Source organism: Geotrypetes seraphini, chromosome 5, assembly GCF_902459505.1.
Source record: "Geotrypetes seraphini chromosome 5, aGeoSer1.1, whole genome shotgun sequence".
In the NCBI taxonomy this organism is placed as follows: Eukaryota; Metazoa; Chordata; class Amphibia; order Gymnophiona; family Dermophiidae; genus Geotrypetes; species Geotrypetes seraphini.
Genome location: NC_047088.1, coordinates 29150032 through 29163662, shown reverse-complemented (window position 1 = coordinate 29163662; position 13631 = coordinate 29150032). Strand labels below are relative to the sequence as shown.

The window sequence follows — 13631 nt, the reverse complement described above, 5'->3', positions numbered from 1 at the left end:
ACACTGCTCCTTGTGACCCTGGCCAAGTTACTTAATTCCCCCATTGCCCCAAGTACAGGAGACAGATTGTGAGCTCGCCAGGACAGACAGGGAAAAATGCTTGAGTACCTGAATAAATTCATGCAAAACTGTTCTGACTTCCCTGGGAGAATGCTATAGAAAATGGAATAAATAAATAAATATGAAGACATGGTGGCTCTCACTTTGCATTGGAAATTTTTAAAGCACCATTTAAGGAGAAGCATGTACAGAATCAACAGCAATAAAACAGAAGAAAATGTTTGCAAGTACACTCACTATACAACGGGTATTCCTAACATCTGGCACTTATGTAGCCCTGCTGCAGACAGAAACTTCCACCATTCTTGGCATATGGAACCATCTACTCTACAGAAGCTAAGGGGACAATTTGGAATTACCCATAAAGAAGTTGACGCACTAAGAGGAAATAATCCTTATCCACCGGGAGCAGAGCATTAGCCTAGTAGTTAGAGCACCAGGCCCAATAACCAGGGGTGCCAGGTTCAAATCCCACCCCTGCTCCTTGTCATATAACCCTCCAATGACTCAGGTACAAAATTAGACTGTGAGACCAACAGACAAATACTTAGTGTACCTGAATTTAACTCACCTTCAGCTACAACTAAAAAAAGGTGCGAGCAAAAACCAAATAAATAATAAAACCAGTAATAGTATCTGTTATTAGTGCATTTCAGCGTACACCGTTATATTTGCAATGCGCATTTCCTTTGCAAATAGTAAAAATTTCACATGTAGCTAAAATCGATACCTACGAAAATAATACAGAATAAGGCAAAGCAGCGTGTAATAAACTATGAGTGGACTGCCCTGCCGAGGACATTTCACACGAAGAGTATCAGTTCGGCAAGATGGCGGCTTAAACGGGCCAGATTCTCTCTAGGGTGCTGATACTGGCAGCCGCCTAAAAAGCGTGTCAATAGCACTCGATAGAGAATTGCGCCTCCAGAAAAATTAGGTGCCGGAAATGTGGTCCAGGTTTTTCCAGGCCTACATTTGTGCCGCCTAATGCCACATCCTTAATGGCATACGGCGACCTACATCACCTATGTAGGTGCGATTTTGGCATGTATCATTTAGGCACTGGTAGGCACTTTAATGGTGCTGCTTTTTGCCATTTGCCACTCAACTTAGTCACTGGAAAGGCACCTACCAGTGCCTAAATATAGGCACCATTTCTAGAATTTTCCCTGAAGCTCCTCAATCTGCTCATGTATTGTGGGGAAATCATGGTGAAGCCCAAGCGGAGGAGCTGCATCTATCCAGCTGAATCAGCTTCTTCCCGGCAGACAATGAAGGGTTTCGTGCTCCCATTATTGGAGCAATGAATTCGGGAGTTGGTGTTGGCTCCGAGTGTGACTGACACCACACTGAGCTCCAACAACCGTGTTACTCCCTCTCTACCCGGATGTGTTCGGCCCGAGTCGTTGCTGAATGGGGAACCGGTAGTCGAAGGTGCTGCTGTTCTCTACACAGTAGGCGGGACGCTGCAAGACAGACCTTCAAATCCCTGCGGAAACTTTACCCCCAATACTGAGCAAACTCTCCTTGTTTCCAAGGAAGTAATTTCTACTGGGTCTAGCATCCTCAATCATTTTGAAAAGTTGTCTATTATCATTGCCAGTGGGTTGAAATTGTGAGTCGAAAGATGCTATTAAAGTTAAAACGAAAAAAAGCTAGGCACAAGACCCACATCGCTACTTAAAGAATTCCTACCCACCTTTCTGCCTTTTATTCTCACTATGATAAATGTGAGTCTTACCATCAGGTATTTTCCTTTCATCCTGGAAACATGCTTCTTTATGCCAAAAATTAACTGAAATCTAACACCTCCAATCCCAGTAACTATCGCCCAATAGCTAACTTACCATTCCTTTTGAAGATAGCCAAATCGAGAGTCCACCCTCAGGTTTGGGATTTTGTCTATAAAATAAATGCTCCACAGTACACAAACGTCACTAATAGGGATCGTCACTTACATCTCTAGAGCCTTTGAAAAATCAAGCAAAGGACTCATGATCCCTTTAGATCCGTCAGCTGCCTTTTATTTATTTATTTATTTAGATTTTTATCCCGTCCTCTCAGTAGCTCAGAACGATCTACAAGTAAACATTCACAATGGAGTGTAATTGGACATACAGATTATACAGTAGATTTAAATGTTTAGACATACATGACTGTACAGCAGTTTAAATACTGGGACTATACAGCAAATTAAGGGCAGTAGTTTAAATACAAGTTATTTGAGTACAGGTTGAGAAAGGACTATATAGGAATTAGGGGAAGATTGGAGAGGTGAAGGAAGAGTGGAGGTGGGGCGTAGACTGAGGGTGACCTTTAGTTGAAGAGGAGGGTCTTTACCATTTTCCGGAATGTCATTAGTGAGTTTTGTAGTCTGAGTTGGTTCCAGAGATGGGGAATGAAGTGGCTGTAGGAGCGTTTGTGGGCGGTTTCTGAGAGGAGGGACCTTCCGGGGGGGAATGCAGAGGCGTGTCTCCGATTCTGAGCGGAGGGTGCGGGTGGGGATGTAGATGGGTAGCTTGGATTTTATGTAGGAGGGGGTGGTGGCATAAATTCTTTTATGTGCTATTGCCAGGGCCTTGAATGCACAGCGTTGGCTAATTGGGAGCCACTGTTCAGCGCGGAGTGCTGGGGAGATGGGATCATGGTAGTTGAGGCTGTGTAGAGGCATTTTGGACCCGTTGGAGACGCTTGAGATTTTTTTGGGTTAGTCCATTGCCTTTGACCTCATAGACCGTCCCATTCTCATGAATAGCCTGAAAGATATAGGCATTACTGACACAATCCTGCTTTTAAATATGATTTTTTTTTTAAAAGACTATAATTACATCCCCATTTTTATGTACAACGCTTAAAATCCACGATGGGCGTTTAATCAAAATTTTAATAAACTTGAATAGTTCATTTCATATTTTTCAAATGAATCATACAGCTATAATTACAAACTCATTTTCAACACCTTTCAACCCTAATACTGGTGTACCCCAAAGCTCTCTTTAACTCCTTGACTTTTCAACCTTTTTCTATCACCACTACTTACACTAGCACAATCCCTCAGCTTTAGTATATTTCCTTATGCAGACAGCCAAATTTCATATACATTTGAATCCTGTGACTCTACCGAATTAACTACGCTCAATAAAAACCTGAATCATATTACAGATTGGCTAACTCAACATCATTTAAAACTGAATGCTAAAAAATCAAAATTAATCTGTTTCTCGACACAATACCACCTCTACTTCAAAATTCCCCAGTCCCTTTAGTTCACATTCTTGGAGTACTCTTAGAGCTAGATTCACTAAGCAAACCGATCAGTTTGCGACCCCCTTGCGACCCGACCAGATTCACTAACCTTCCTCCCGATCCGATCAGCACCCGATCTGATCCGCGCATGCAAATAAGGGAAATGGCATGCAAATTTTGGAAAGCAGCGATTCACTAAACAATTTTTGTAACACTGATTGGGCTTGCCGATCAGAAAAGAAGCGACTGCTGAAGACTAGTCGCTTCTATCCTTGCTGACTCTCCTGCACTTTAAAACCACGGGCTCGCAATGCTTTTAGCAGAATATATTTTTAAAAAAAGGGCGCCTCAGCCAATCAGGAACTTCCTTAGGGAGAAGTCTAAGGAAGTCCCTGATTAGCCATTGTTTTTGGCCAGAGACTTCTTTAGACTCCTCCCTAAGGAAGTCCCTGATTGACTGAGGTGCCCCAGGCCCCTCCCAAGGGAGGATCCCAAGGCACCTCAGCCAATCAGGGCCTTAGGCCTCTCCCTGTGCATCACATGATGCACTGGGGCATGGCCTAAGGCCGCAGTTCGTCCTCTGATACGGCCTGGAGCAAGAGGGACTGAGCATCCCTCCTGCTTCCAACGGTTTTAAAAGTACGGGGAGGGGGTGGGCCCGGCCCGACCGGCCTAGCTAAAGGTACGGAGAGGGAGGTGGGCTGGGTTTGCAATGGCAGGAGGGAGTTGGCATCCCTCCTGCCTTTTTGTCTTCGGTGGGGCCCCATTTGGGGGGGCATTTTTGGGGGGGTTGGGGAGGGAGGAAGCACGGTGGGGGGGCTTTTTTATTTTTTTAATCGAGCAGTTATTTTATGTATGTAATAAAAGCAAAATATCTGCCCGATTAAAAAAATATTTTTTTAAGCCGGCAGAAGCCCTGACAGCAGTGACAGGAGGCTCTTTCTCCTGTCACTACTGTCAGAGTCTGCCCCGACTCAATCGCTTTTGAGTAAGAGTTTGCATGCAAATGATTTGCACTTCCATGCAAATCATTTTCATGCAAACTTGATAGTGAATCAATCGCTGTTTTAAAATCGGTCAGGAATCGGCCAACAGCAATGGAAGTAAAGAAGATGGATAGAGACCTCTGGGTTTTACTTCCAGCAATGGAAGTAAAACCCAGATGTCTCAATACGTTCTCCTTTTCCTGGAGCCATATGGTAACCCTTGCCTAAAGACCACATTAAAGTTGACCTTTTCAGTGTCTTTTCCTCCTCCGGCTAATCAAGCATAATAGAATTAGTTCAGCCTAATACACCACTGCCTGTGTCATGCTGGGAAGGGGTAAAACGCGGACCTCACGGACCTGACGGACCTCGCAGATCTAAACCACTACGGCCTTAAAAATTTGAGGTCCGTGTCGGTGCCGCTTGTAGTTTCTGTCGCTGACAGACCCTGATGAGATTTTAGCGCTGACGGATCCGTCTCAGCATAGGGAGGGAAAAGTGTTAGGATCCGTCAGCGCTAAACATCTCTTCAAGGTCTGTCAGAGCCAGAGGTTAGTGCTGGAGCGGCAGAACAGAAGCCAAGAGAGCGGGGACATAGGTATCGGAAAAGAAGTCTCCAAACTCCAGCACTAGTCTCTGGCTCTGACAGACCTCGAAGAGATGTTTAGCGCTGATGGATCCTAACACTTTTCCCTCCCTATGCTGAGACGGATCCGTCAGCGCTAAAATCTCATCAGGGTCTGTCAGCGACAGTAACTACAAGCGGCACGGACACGGACCGACACGGACCTCAGATTTTTAAGGCCGTAGTGGTTTAGATCCGCGAGGTCCGTGAGGTCCGTGTTTTACCCCTTCCCTGTCATGCTTCTTCAACCATTGTCTGGCTCTTCTACATAGACAGTAAATATTCAATCATTTAAGGAAGACTTTTACAGATAAATAATTCAGTGGAAAGACCATGAATTTGCCTACAGAAAACCTCATGACAGAGGCTTCCTCATTCTTCTCGGGAGATCCTCAAAGCAAATTAGATTTTCAGCATATCCACAAAGAATGTGCATAAAATCAATTTGTATGTAAGGAAAACCCTGATTTAAGAACTATATTTGTAAACCACAGGAAATGCAGACAGAACCAGGGCTTACAAGGCACTCATTGTTTAGAAACCATATAAACATGTTTTGCATCTTCTAATTACTATCACAAGAGATCAAATTACACTTTAAAAAGGAAACCTCATGGAATTTTAAAATCTGGGTCCATTAAAACCACTTCTTGTATATCTAATTAGTTCCAGAAGTGGTTTTCAACCCAGTACTCGGGACATACTCAGCCCATTTGATTTTTCTCATGTCCCTAATGTATATACATGAGATAGACTGGCATCAAATTAGGCAGTTCTCGAGCCTCAGAATGTCACTTGTCGGTCAATTACGAAAATGTCACGACTGGGGTAATTTCAGAAAACTATTAATGTAATTTATTTCTTATATACCGCTAAACTCCGTTAGGATTCTAAGCGGTATATAAGATTCTAAGATTTTACAGAAAATAGTGTGCATTAAAATTATAAGTAATATAGGTTTACAGAGAAATATACATTAAAGGATACAATAAAAATAAGATAAAGAAATAAAGAATAGGTACTTAGAAATTCCCTTACTGTCCCGAAGGCTCACAATCTAACTGAAGTACCTGGAAAAATAACAATTAGTTGAGTAATAAAAGTAAGAAATAGAAATAGAAGAAAAAATAAGAAAATAAACATTTTAACAAGACTACATTGATCTAAGGACTTTGAAAGGTAGAAAAGAAGAGAGATAGGAATAGCTGCAGGGTGCTGAGGCTGTAGCTTTAACCACAGCACCACTCTAGCAATCAAAATGTAATAAAAGTGAGCCATTGTGACATCACTGATGAGATTGGCTCTTAGGCATTGGTTGAATGAGGCATTATGATGTCACAATACCAGCTCTGGTTATCAGAGACTGAAACATTTCACACTATTTATTCAATTTTCTATACTGTTCTCCCAGGGGAGTTCAGAACATTTTCCATGAAATTATTCAGGTACTCCAGCATTTTTCCCTGTCTGTCCCGGCTAACTCACAATCTATCTAATGTAGCTGGGGCAATGGGGGGATTAAGTGACTTGCCCAGGGTCACAAGGAGCAGCGTGGGTTTGAATCCACAACCCCAGGGTGTGAAGCTATAGCTTTAACCACTGCGCCACACTCTCCCCCAAATCAATGAAAAACCTAAGAGGTGCTTTTATTTTCTAACAACTTTTAGCAACTAAAAGTAGCTTCTCTAAATTCCTGGGAAAGTTGGTTCATCAAGCCCGATATTGGTGCTTCTCGCTGATAAGGGAGATGGAAAAAATACATTTACCTGATCATCTTCAGTGTCTGTTCCACCTAAACTCAAAGAGCTGTGGCGTTGAACAGGATTGGAGGACTGTGGGATAAAAATCAAGAAATGATAACGTGTGAGAAGCATTAGCTATGCATGAGAACAATAATTTTTTAAAAAGGGTTGCCTGAAGTCCTAAATTCACCTAGCTACCCCGTTTCCCCCCCCAAATAAGCCATACCCCAAAAATAAGCCCTAGTTAAGATCGACCCCGAAGCCCCCCCCCCCCCCAAATGTCCCCGACTCCATTCCTGACACTAGTGCTGCCTGATTTGCTGAAAAAATTGGACTCATCGATTCAGCAACCCCCACCCCTGCTGCTCCAGGAGGCCTCGGAGCGGAGGTATGTCAGTCTCACGGTGGGAGGTTTGGTGGGGTTCTGCTGCACAGGAGGATGGGTGAGAGGGGAGTAATGATGCTGCACATGGGGGGGGGGAGAGAAAGAAAAGAGGAAGAAATGGGATGGAGGAGAGGAAGGGAGAGATGATAAGACATCCCCCGAAAATAAGCCCTAATGCGTTTTTTGGAAACACGGTAGTCTCCGAAATCCTCCCCAACAGTAAAGTGATACATAAAGAAAGGAAATGGATACTTAGGGACTGAGAAGAGAAGCTGAACATGAAAGGCATCCATCTTTATTTATTAATAACTAGCTGATGCCCCGGGGTTGCACGGGTATTTAATTATAGCAATAACACTGTAAATGGATTCAAATAAAGATACTTTATAGTGGTGAATGAAATTATTTTTTTACAGCTTAATAAAAAGTACAATATTCAAATTATAATGTGAAATATTTGACAAAATGAATACAATACAACTAACGCAAAACGTGATTATAAACAACAATTTTAGTTTCACCTCCTGGAGCAAGAACATATAAATTCTTGGGTGAACCCACCCTTGAGCAAGCAATATAGAGTTGTGGGCTGCGAGACCCCCAGAACGTATCACCCCAGGTAGTGAGGGATCTGCATACCAAGTTTCGTTCAAATCGGTCAAGCCGTTTTTGAATTACTGTGAGAATGGCAGCTTTTTACATATTTTCCATTGACATGAATGGGTGAAATCTGATTTTCTGTTTGTAGCTCCACCCACGTGTGCAGGTGGGCCGCGAGACCCCCAGAACATATCACCCCAGGTAGTGAGGGATCTGCATACCAAGTTTCGTTCAAATCGGTCAAGCCGGTTTTGAATTACTGTGAGAATGGCAGCTTTTTACATTTTTTCCATTGACATGAATGGGTGAAATCTGATTTTCTGTTTGTAGCTCCGCCCACGTGTGAAGGTGGGCCACGAGACCTCCAGAACATATCACCCCAGGTAGTGAGGGATCTGCATACCAAGTTTCGTTCAAATCGGTCAAGCCGTTTTTGCGTGATCGCAGCACATACACACATACATACCTCCGATTTTATATATATAGATAATAATAACTTTATTTTTTCTATACCGCCACAATCTTGCGACTTCTAGGTGGTTTACAGTGAAGAGAGCTGGACAATCAGTGCATTACAGAATACAATTAGTGAGAATACACAATATCAACATGCTGTTAATAGATTTAAAAGGGTATCTGACTAGGAGATAAATGGTTTGGGTTTTCTACTGCACACCATGGATTTGGGCCCTACGGAGATGGCCCCTTTCCATGGATCAGGAGGAAGACCACAAGTTCCAAGATTGCTATCCCAGTGGATCATGCCACATGCTATGTATTCATTGAGCCCGCTACTCAAAAGGGTTTAACAAGACAAGAGAGGCCAGACCGAGCACCTCAGGAAGGTTCTGTAGCATTCAACTGGCAGTGCCACTCAATATTTCCTCCGATTGCTTCGGTGATGGCCGGGCAGGGTGGTCCAGAGTAGAGTCCTTATGTTTTTTCCCATATTTGTTTTTCTATATATAATAGATGTAATCTTTGCCCTTCTTTCCCTCCCATTTCAAGTTTGTCTCGTCTTAAATTTGATGTTACTGAGTTTTAATTTGTATCTCTATATTTTATGCTTTTTTACTTATGTACATCGCTTTATAAACAGATTCAGCGATAAATCAAATATTAATAAATCTTGAACCTTAGTCAGGGTGGAATTGGGATTTATTTACCTAGCATCACTCTCCAAGCCTGAATAACGGCCGGTGTTCGGTTATCTTCTGGGTAGCTGTGCTGACTTTGATATTTAGCGCCAGTGCCTGGCCATGGCAAGAAGTTCAGAGGTTTTCCTGAGGCAGCTCCAGTGAAATCAGGGCCCTATCGAGGCAGCTGACATGATTCTATGCTTGCAGCTGACAATCTGTCGATATTATATATTGAAATTTGTAGCAGACTAGGGGACACTCGATGAAGTTACAGGGAAATACTTTTAAAACCAATAGGAGGAAATTTTTTTTCACTCGGAGAATAGTTAAGCTCTGGAACACGTTGCCAGAGGATGTGGTAAGAGCGGATAGTGTAGCTGGTTTTAAGAGAGGTTTGGACAAGTTCCTGGAGGAAAAGTCCATATTCTATTATTGAGAAAGACATGGGGGAAGCCACAGTTTGCCCTGGATCAGTAGCATGAAATGTTGCTACTCTTTTGGGATTCTGCATGGAATGTTGCACTCTTTGGGGTTCCGGAATCTTGCTATTCTTTGAGATGCTGGAATGTTGCTACTCCTTGGGTTTTGGCCAGGTACGAGTGACCTGATTAGCCACCGTGAGAACAGGCTACTGGGCTTGATGGACCATTGGTCTGACCCAGTAAGGCTATTCTTATGGGAATCTGTTTAATATATATATATAAATTTTTTGGGTTTGGTTTTCTAGTCAGCAACATATTTCCCCGTGTTTTGATATTTTCATAAATTATAAATGATAACATGGCATTAGGAAGTCATAAATGTTTTTTTCAGTGGAGGGTTGTTTTTTTTCCTTTGACTAAGACTGAGCAACTGACAGATTTGTGATTTATAGTTGATTATTTGTCTTCCGCCTTTAAACAAGGCGGATTACAACCAAACATACACTTATGTTTTGGTTTTATTTGGCTTGGTAATTGTGTGAATTAGTGAGAACTCATACAGCAAGTTTATGATATATAGAGTCTCGGGACTCAAGGATCTCCCGTACGAGGAACGGCTGGATAAGTTGCTCACTCGAGAAACGCAGAGAGAGGGGTGACATGATCTAGACATTCAAGTATCTCACGGGCCGCATCGAGGTGGAAGAAGATATCTTCTTTTTCAAGGGTCCCGTGGCAACAAGGGGGCATCCGTGGAAAATCAGGGGCGGGAAACTGCACAGGGACACCAGGAAATTCTTTTTCACTGAAAGGGTGGTTGATCGCTGGAATAGTCTTCCACTTCAGGTCATTGAGGCCAGCAGCATGCCTGATTTTAAGGCCAAATGGGATAGACACGTGGGATCTATTCACAGAGAAAGGTAAGGGAGGGTCATTGGGGTGGGCAGACTAGATGGGCCGTGGCCCTTATCTGCCATCTATTTCTATGTTTCTATGTGCAAATGTACTGTTCATTCTCCTATTTTTATTTTTTTAGTCAAACAATAGAAACCCAATCTTATTCATCTCTACCTCACCAACCCCAAGCCTGCTCCATCCTCACCTGAAATAGCCAGTGTTTATGAAAATGTAGAATATCAGTGATATCCCTCAACTCATTAGAAAATTTATTCCACAAAAGCAGGATCCACGCAGGAGAAAGCATGCTTATACCCTCTGGTCCTTCCAACAAACCCTTTTGAGATGAACATAAAGGTCTCCTTGCGATGGCACTTTCTAGCACGGGGACCTGCACTGAATGGCCCGCACGGGCTCCCGATGCTTACTGAGTTCCTATGAGCGTCGGGAGCAGCACAGGCCATTTAATGCGGCTCCCCGCGATAGAAACTGCCATCGCAGGTTCGTAAAAGAGGGGGAAAGTCTTAAGTGATTCATACTGCTTAACAGAAGCCAGTAGTGTCTCTAGGTTCAGCCATCTTCTCTCTCTTCATGCCTCATGTTCTCTCACCGATTTGATCGTCTTCACTGGAATCCATGTCCTCTACCTTCCTGCTTCTCTCAGTGTTCCATCACCCTTGCCCTAGAGCATTCTCTTGGCGAATATTTGACTTGTATTTGGTTTTATTACTAGTATAAAATACTGGGCAACAGAGATGAAAACCAACACATTGCCTAAGTGGGAAGAAATTCAACAAAGGGCGCTAACCGTGTTAGTGCGTGCTAAACACTAAAGATGCCCATTATATTCCTATGGGTGTCTTTAGCGGTTAGTGTGTACTAACACAGTAGCGCCCCTTGATGAATTCCTCCCTAAGTGGTCCTTACTAGAGAATGGCACGGGGAGAAATTTTTTCCTGTCCCTGTCCCATTCCTGCAAGCTCCGTCCTCATCTGCACAAGCCTCAAATACTTTAGAATCATAATTAGCAACATTCTAGAGCTCAGATTGTGATGTCATAATGCCTCATTCCACCAATGCCTAAGCTCTGTCCTCATCTGCACCAGCCTCAAACACTTTCAAATCATAAGTGTTAGTTTACAGGAATGGGGCAGGGACAGCAAGAACTCACGAGGATGGGATTGGGAAATTGAGTTCCTGCGGGGATGGGGACAAATTTGTCCCACGTGTCATTCTTTAATTACTGCATCACTCTAGAAATCAAAATGTAGTAAAAGTGAGCCAAGTAAAGGCCAGTGGCGTACCAAGAGGGGGGGGGCAGACCTCCCCGGGTGCACGGCCCAAGGGGGTGCACAGCTGGCCACTTACCAGGGAATAGGCTGCCGCCGGGGAAAGACTGCCACTGCCGTCATCAGGAACAAGCCGGCGCCAAGTTCTCCCTCCCTGCTTTTCTTCCCCACGAGCTGACCAACTCTAGCCGTCCGACGTCAATTCTGACGTCAGAGAGGACGTTCTGGGCCAGCCAATTGCTGCCTGGCTGGCCCTGAACGTCCTCTCCGATGTTTGAATTGACGTCGGGCAGCGAGAGTTGGTCGGCCTGCGGAGAAGAGAAGCAGGGCGAACTCGGCACCGGCCTGTTTCCGATGGCCAGTGGCAGCCTTTCCCCGGCGGCGGTGGCAGCAGCATGTTTCCCAATGGCTGTGGCATGGGGGAGGGCAGGGAGAAAGAAAGAAAGGGGGGGAGACAGAAAGAAAGAAAGGGGGGGGACAGGGATCCAGAAAGAAAGAAAGGGGGCAGGGTGAAAGAGAGAGAGAGAAAGACAAACAAACATAGAGAAAGAAAGGGGGCATGTGGAGAGAGAAAGTAAGAAGGGGGCAGGGTGAAAGAAAGAAAGAAAGAAATGGGGCATGGAGAGAGAGAGAGAAAAAAGAGGACAGGATGAAACAAAGAAAAAGGTGGGGGAGGGAATGAGGTCTGGAGGAGAGGAAGCATACAGGAGGCTGAAAGAAGGAAAGAAATATTGGATGTACAGTCAGAAGAATAAAGTGCAGCCAGAGACTGATGAAATTACCAAACAAAGGTAGGAAAAATGATTTTATTTTCAATTTAGTGATCAAAATGTGTCCGTTTTGAGAATTTATATGTGCTGTCTATATTTTGCACTATGGCCCCCTTTTACTAAACCGCAATAGCAATTTTTAGCACAGGGAGCCTATAAGCATTGAGAGCAGTGCGGGGCATCCCTGCGCTAAAAAACGCTATTGCGGTTTAATAAAAAGGGAGGGGGTATATTTGTCTATTTTTGTATAGTTGTTACTGAGGTAACATTGCATAAAGTCATCTGCCTTGACCTCTTTGAAAACCCGCTGAATATAAATGATAATTAACAGTTTTTCTGCGTACAGGGTGCTTTGTGTTTTTAAAATTTTATTGTTGGTAGATCATTTTCACTTGGCCACGAAGGTAGGGGGAGGGAGGGAGGGGAGCTGCTGAAAGATATCTAGTAATCCTTGCAGGCTTGACTGTGCAGGGAATTATTTTTGTAAAATCATGTTTTGTTATGTGACTGGCATTATTTAGACTTTAATTTCTATGAATGAATAGAATGAAAATGATATAAAATTACATGCTTGTTTTTATGTGCATGTGCTGAAGGAAAGTGGAGAGAGAGTGGGCTGAGGACGCTGAAGGGAAATGAGGAAGAGAGAGTGGGGAGAAGACGCTGATTTATAAATTGACAATTTTACAGAATATTGTTTCTTTTTATACTTTAATATAATAAGTTCAATATAAAACAATTCAAGGCTTGTGTGGATGGAATCAGGTGGTTTGTGGGGATGAGGACCGAGCTTACGGGGATTAGTCCAATAAAATGGTATTTTCTTATTACAAATTAACAAATAAAGAGAAAAGTGGTGATTGTTATGTATCAGTTTTTTCAAATTTACATCTACTGTCTTTATATTTTGCACAGTATTAGAGGACATGTATTACTGTTTTTGTGGTGTTGTGGTGTTGCATTGTATGCAGAGTCTGGTTTCTTGGCAGTTCAGTTTAACTTTTGTCTACATATTTCTATTTTTAGTTTGTGATTATTCCATATTGGGCGAAGGGACATGGCTTTCTGATAGCATCGACTGTACAGGATCAATTGACTGTGCAGGATCTGGTTTGTTTAGTTTTACAATGTATGTGTTGGTGTTCTAGTGCTCACTGCAGTGTTTAAGATGATACCTTTTCCTAGGTACACTCTTGTGCAATATGTAGATTGTTACTAAAAATCATATTTTTCATATAGATGGGGGGAGGTGTCAAAAAAATAATGGGCCCCGGGTGTCACATATGCTAGGTACACCACTGGTAAAGGCAATCAATCCACTGTGACATCACTGATGAGGTTGGCTCTTACGCCTCGAACTACTATGGCTTTGGCGGTATATAAGAATAAAATTATTATTATGCATTGGTGGAATGAGGCATTATGATGTCACAATACCAGCTCTGGTTATCAGAGGCTGAAACTCTTCAC

The 13631-nt window shown here is 43.1% G+C and overlaps 1 protein-coding gene across 7 annotated transcripts in view; it reads right to left on the bottom strand.

Moving 5' to 3' along the window:
- Window positions 1-13631, bottom strand: part of LOC117361280 (acrosomal protein KIAA1210-like) — a 156027-nt gene that overhangs the window by 35298 nt on the left and 107098 nt on the right. For 6 of the 7 annotated variants that reach the window (XM_033946411.1, XM_033946407.1, XM_033946406.1 and 3 more), the window contains one exon: window positions 6684-6749. The exons of the other annotated variant lie outside the window; for it this stretch is intronic. In XM_033946411.1, the coding sequence (XP_033802302.1) occupies window positions 6684-6749 (66 nt within the window). The remainder of the gene's footprint in view (window positions 1-6683; window positions 6750-13631) is intronic. 7 annotated transcript variants of the gene reach the window in all.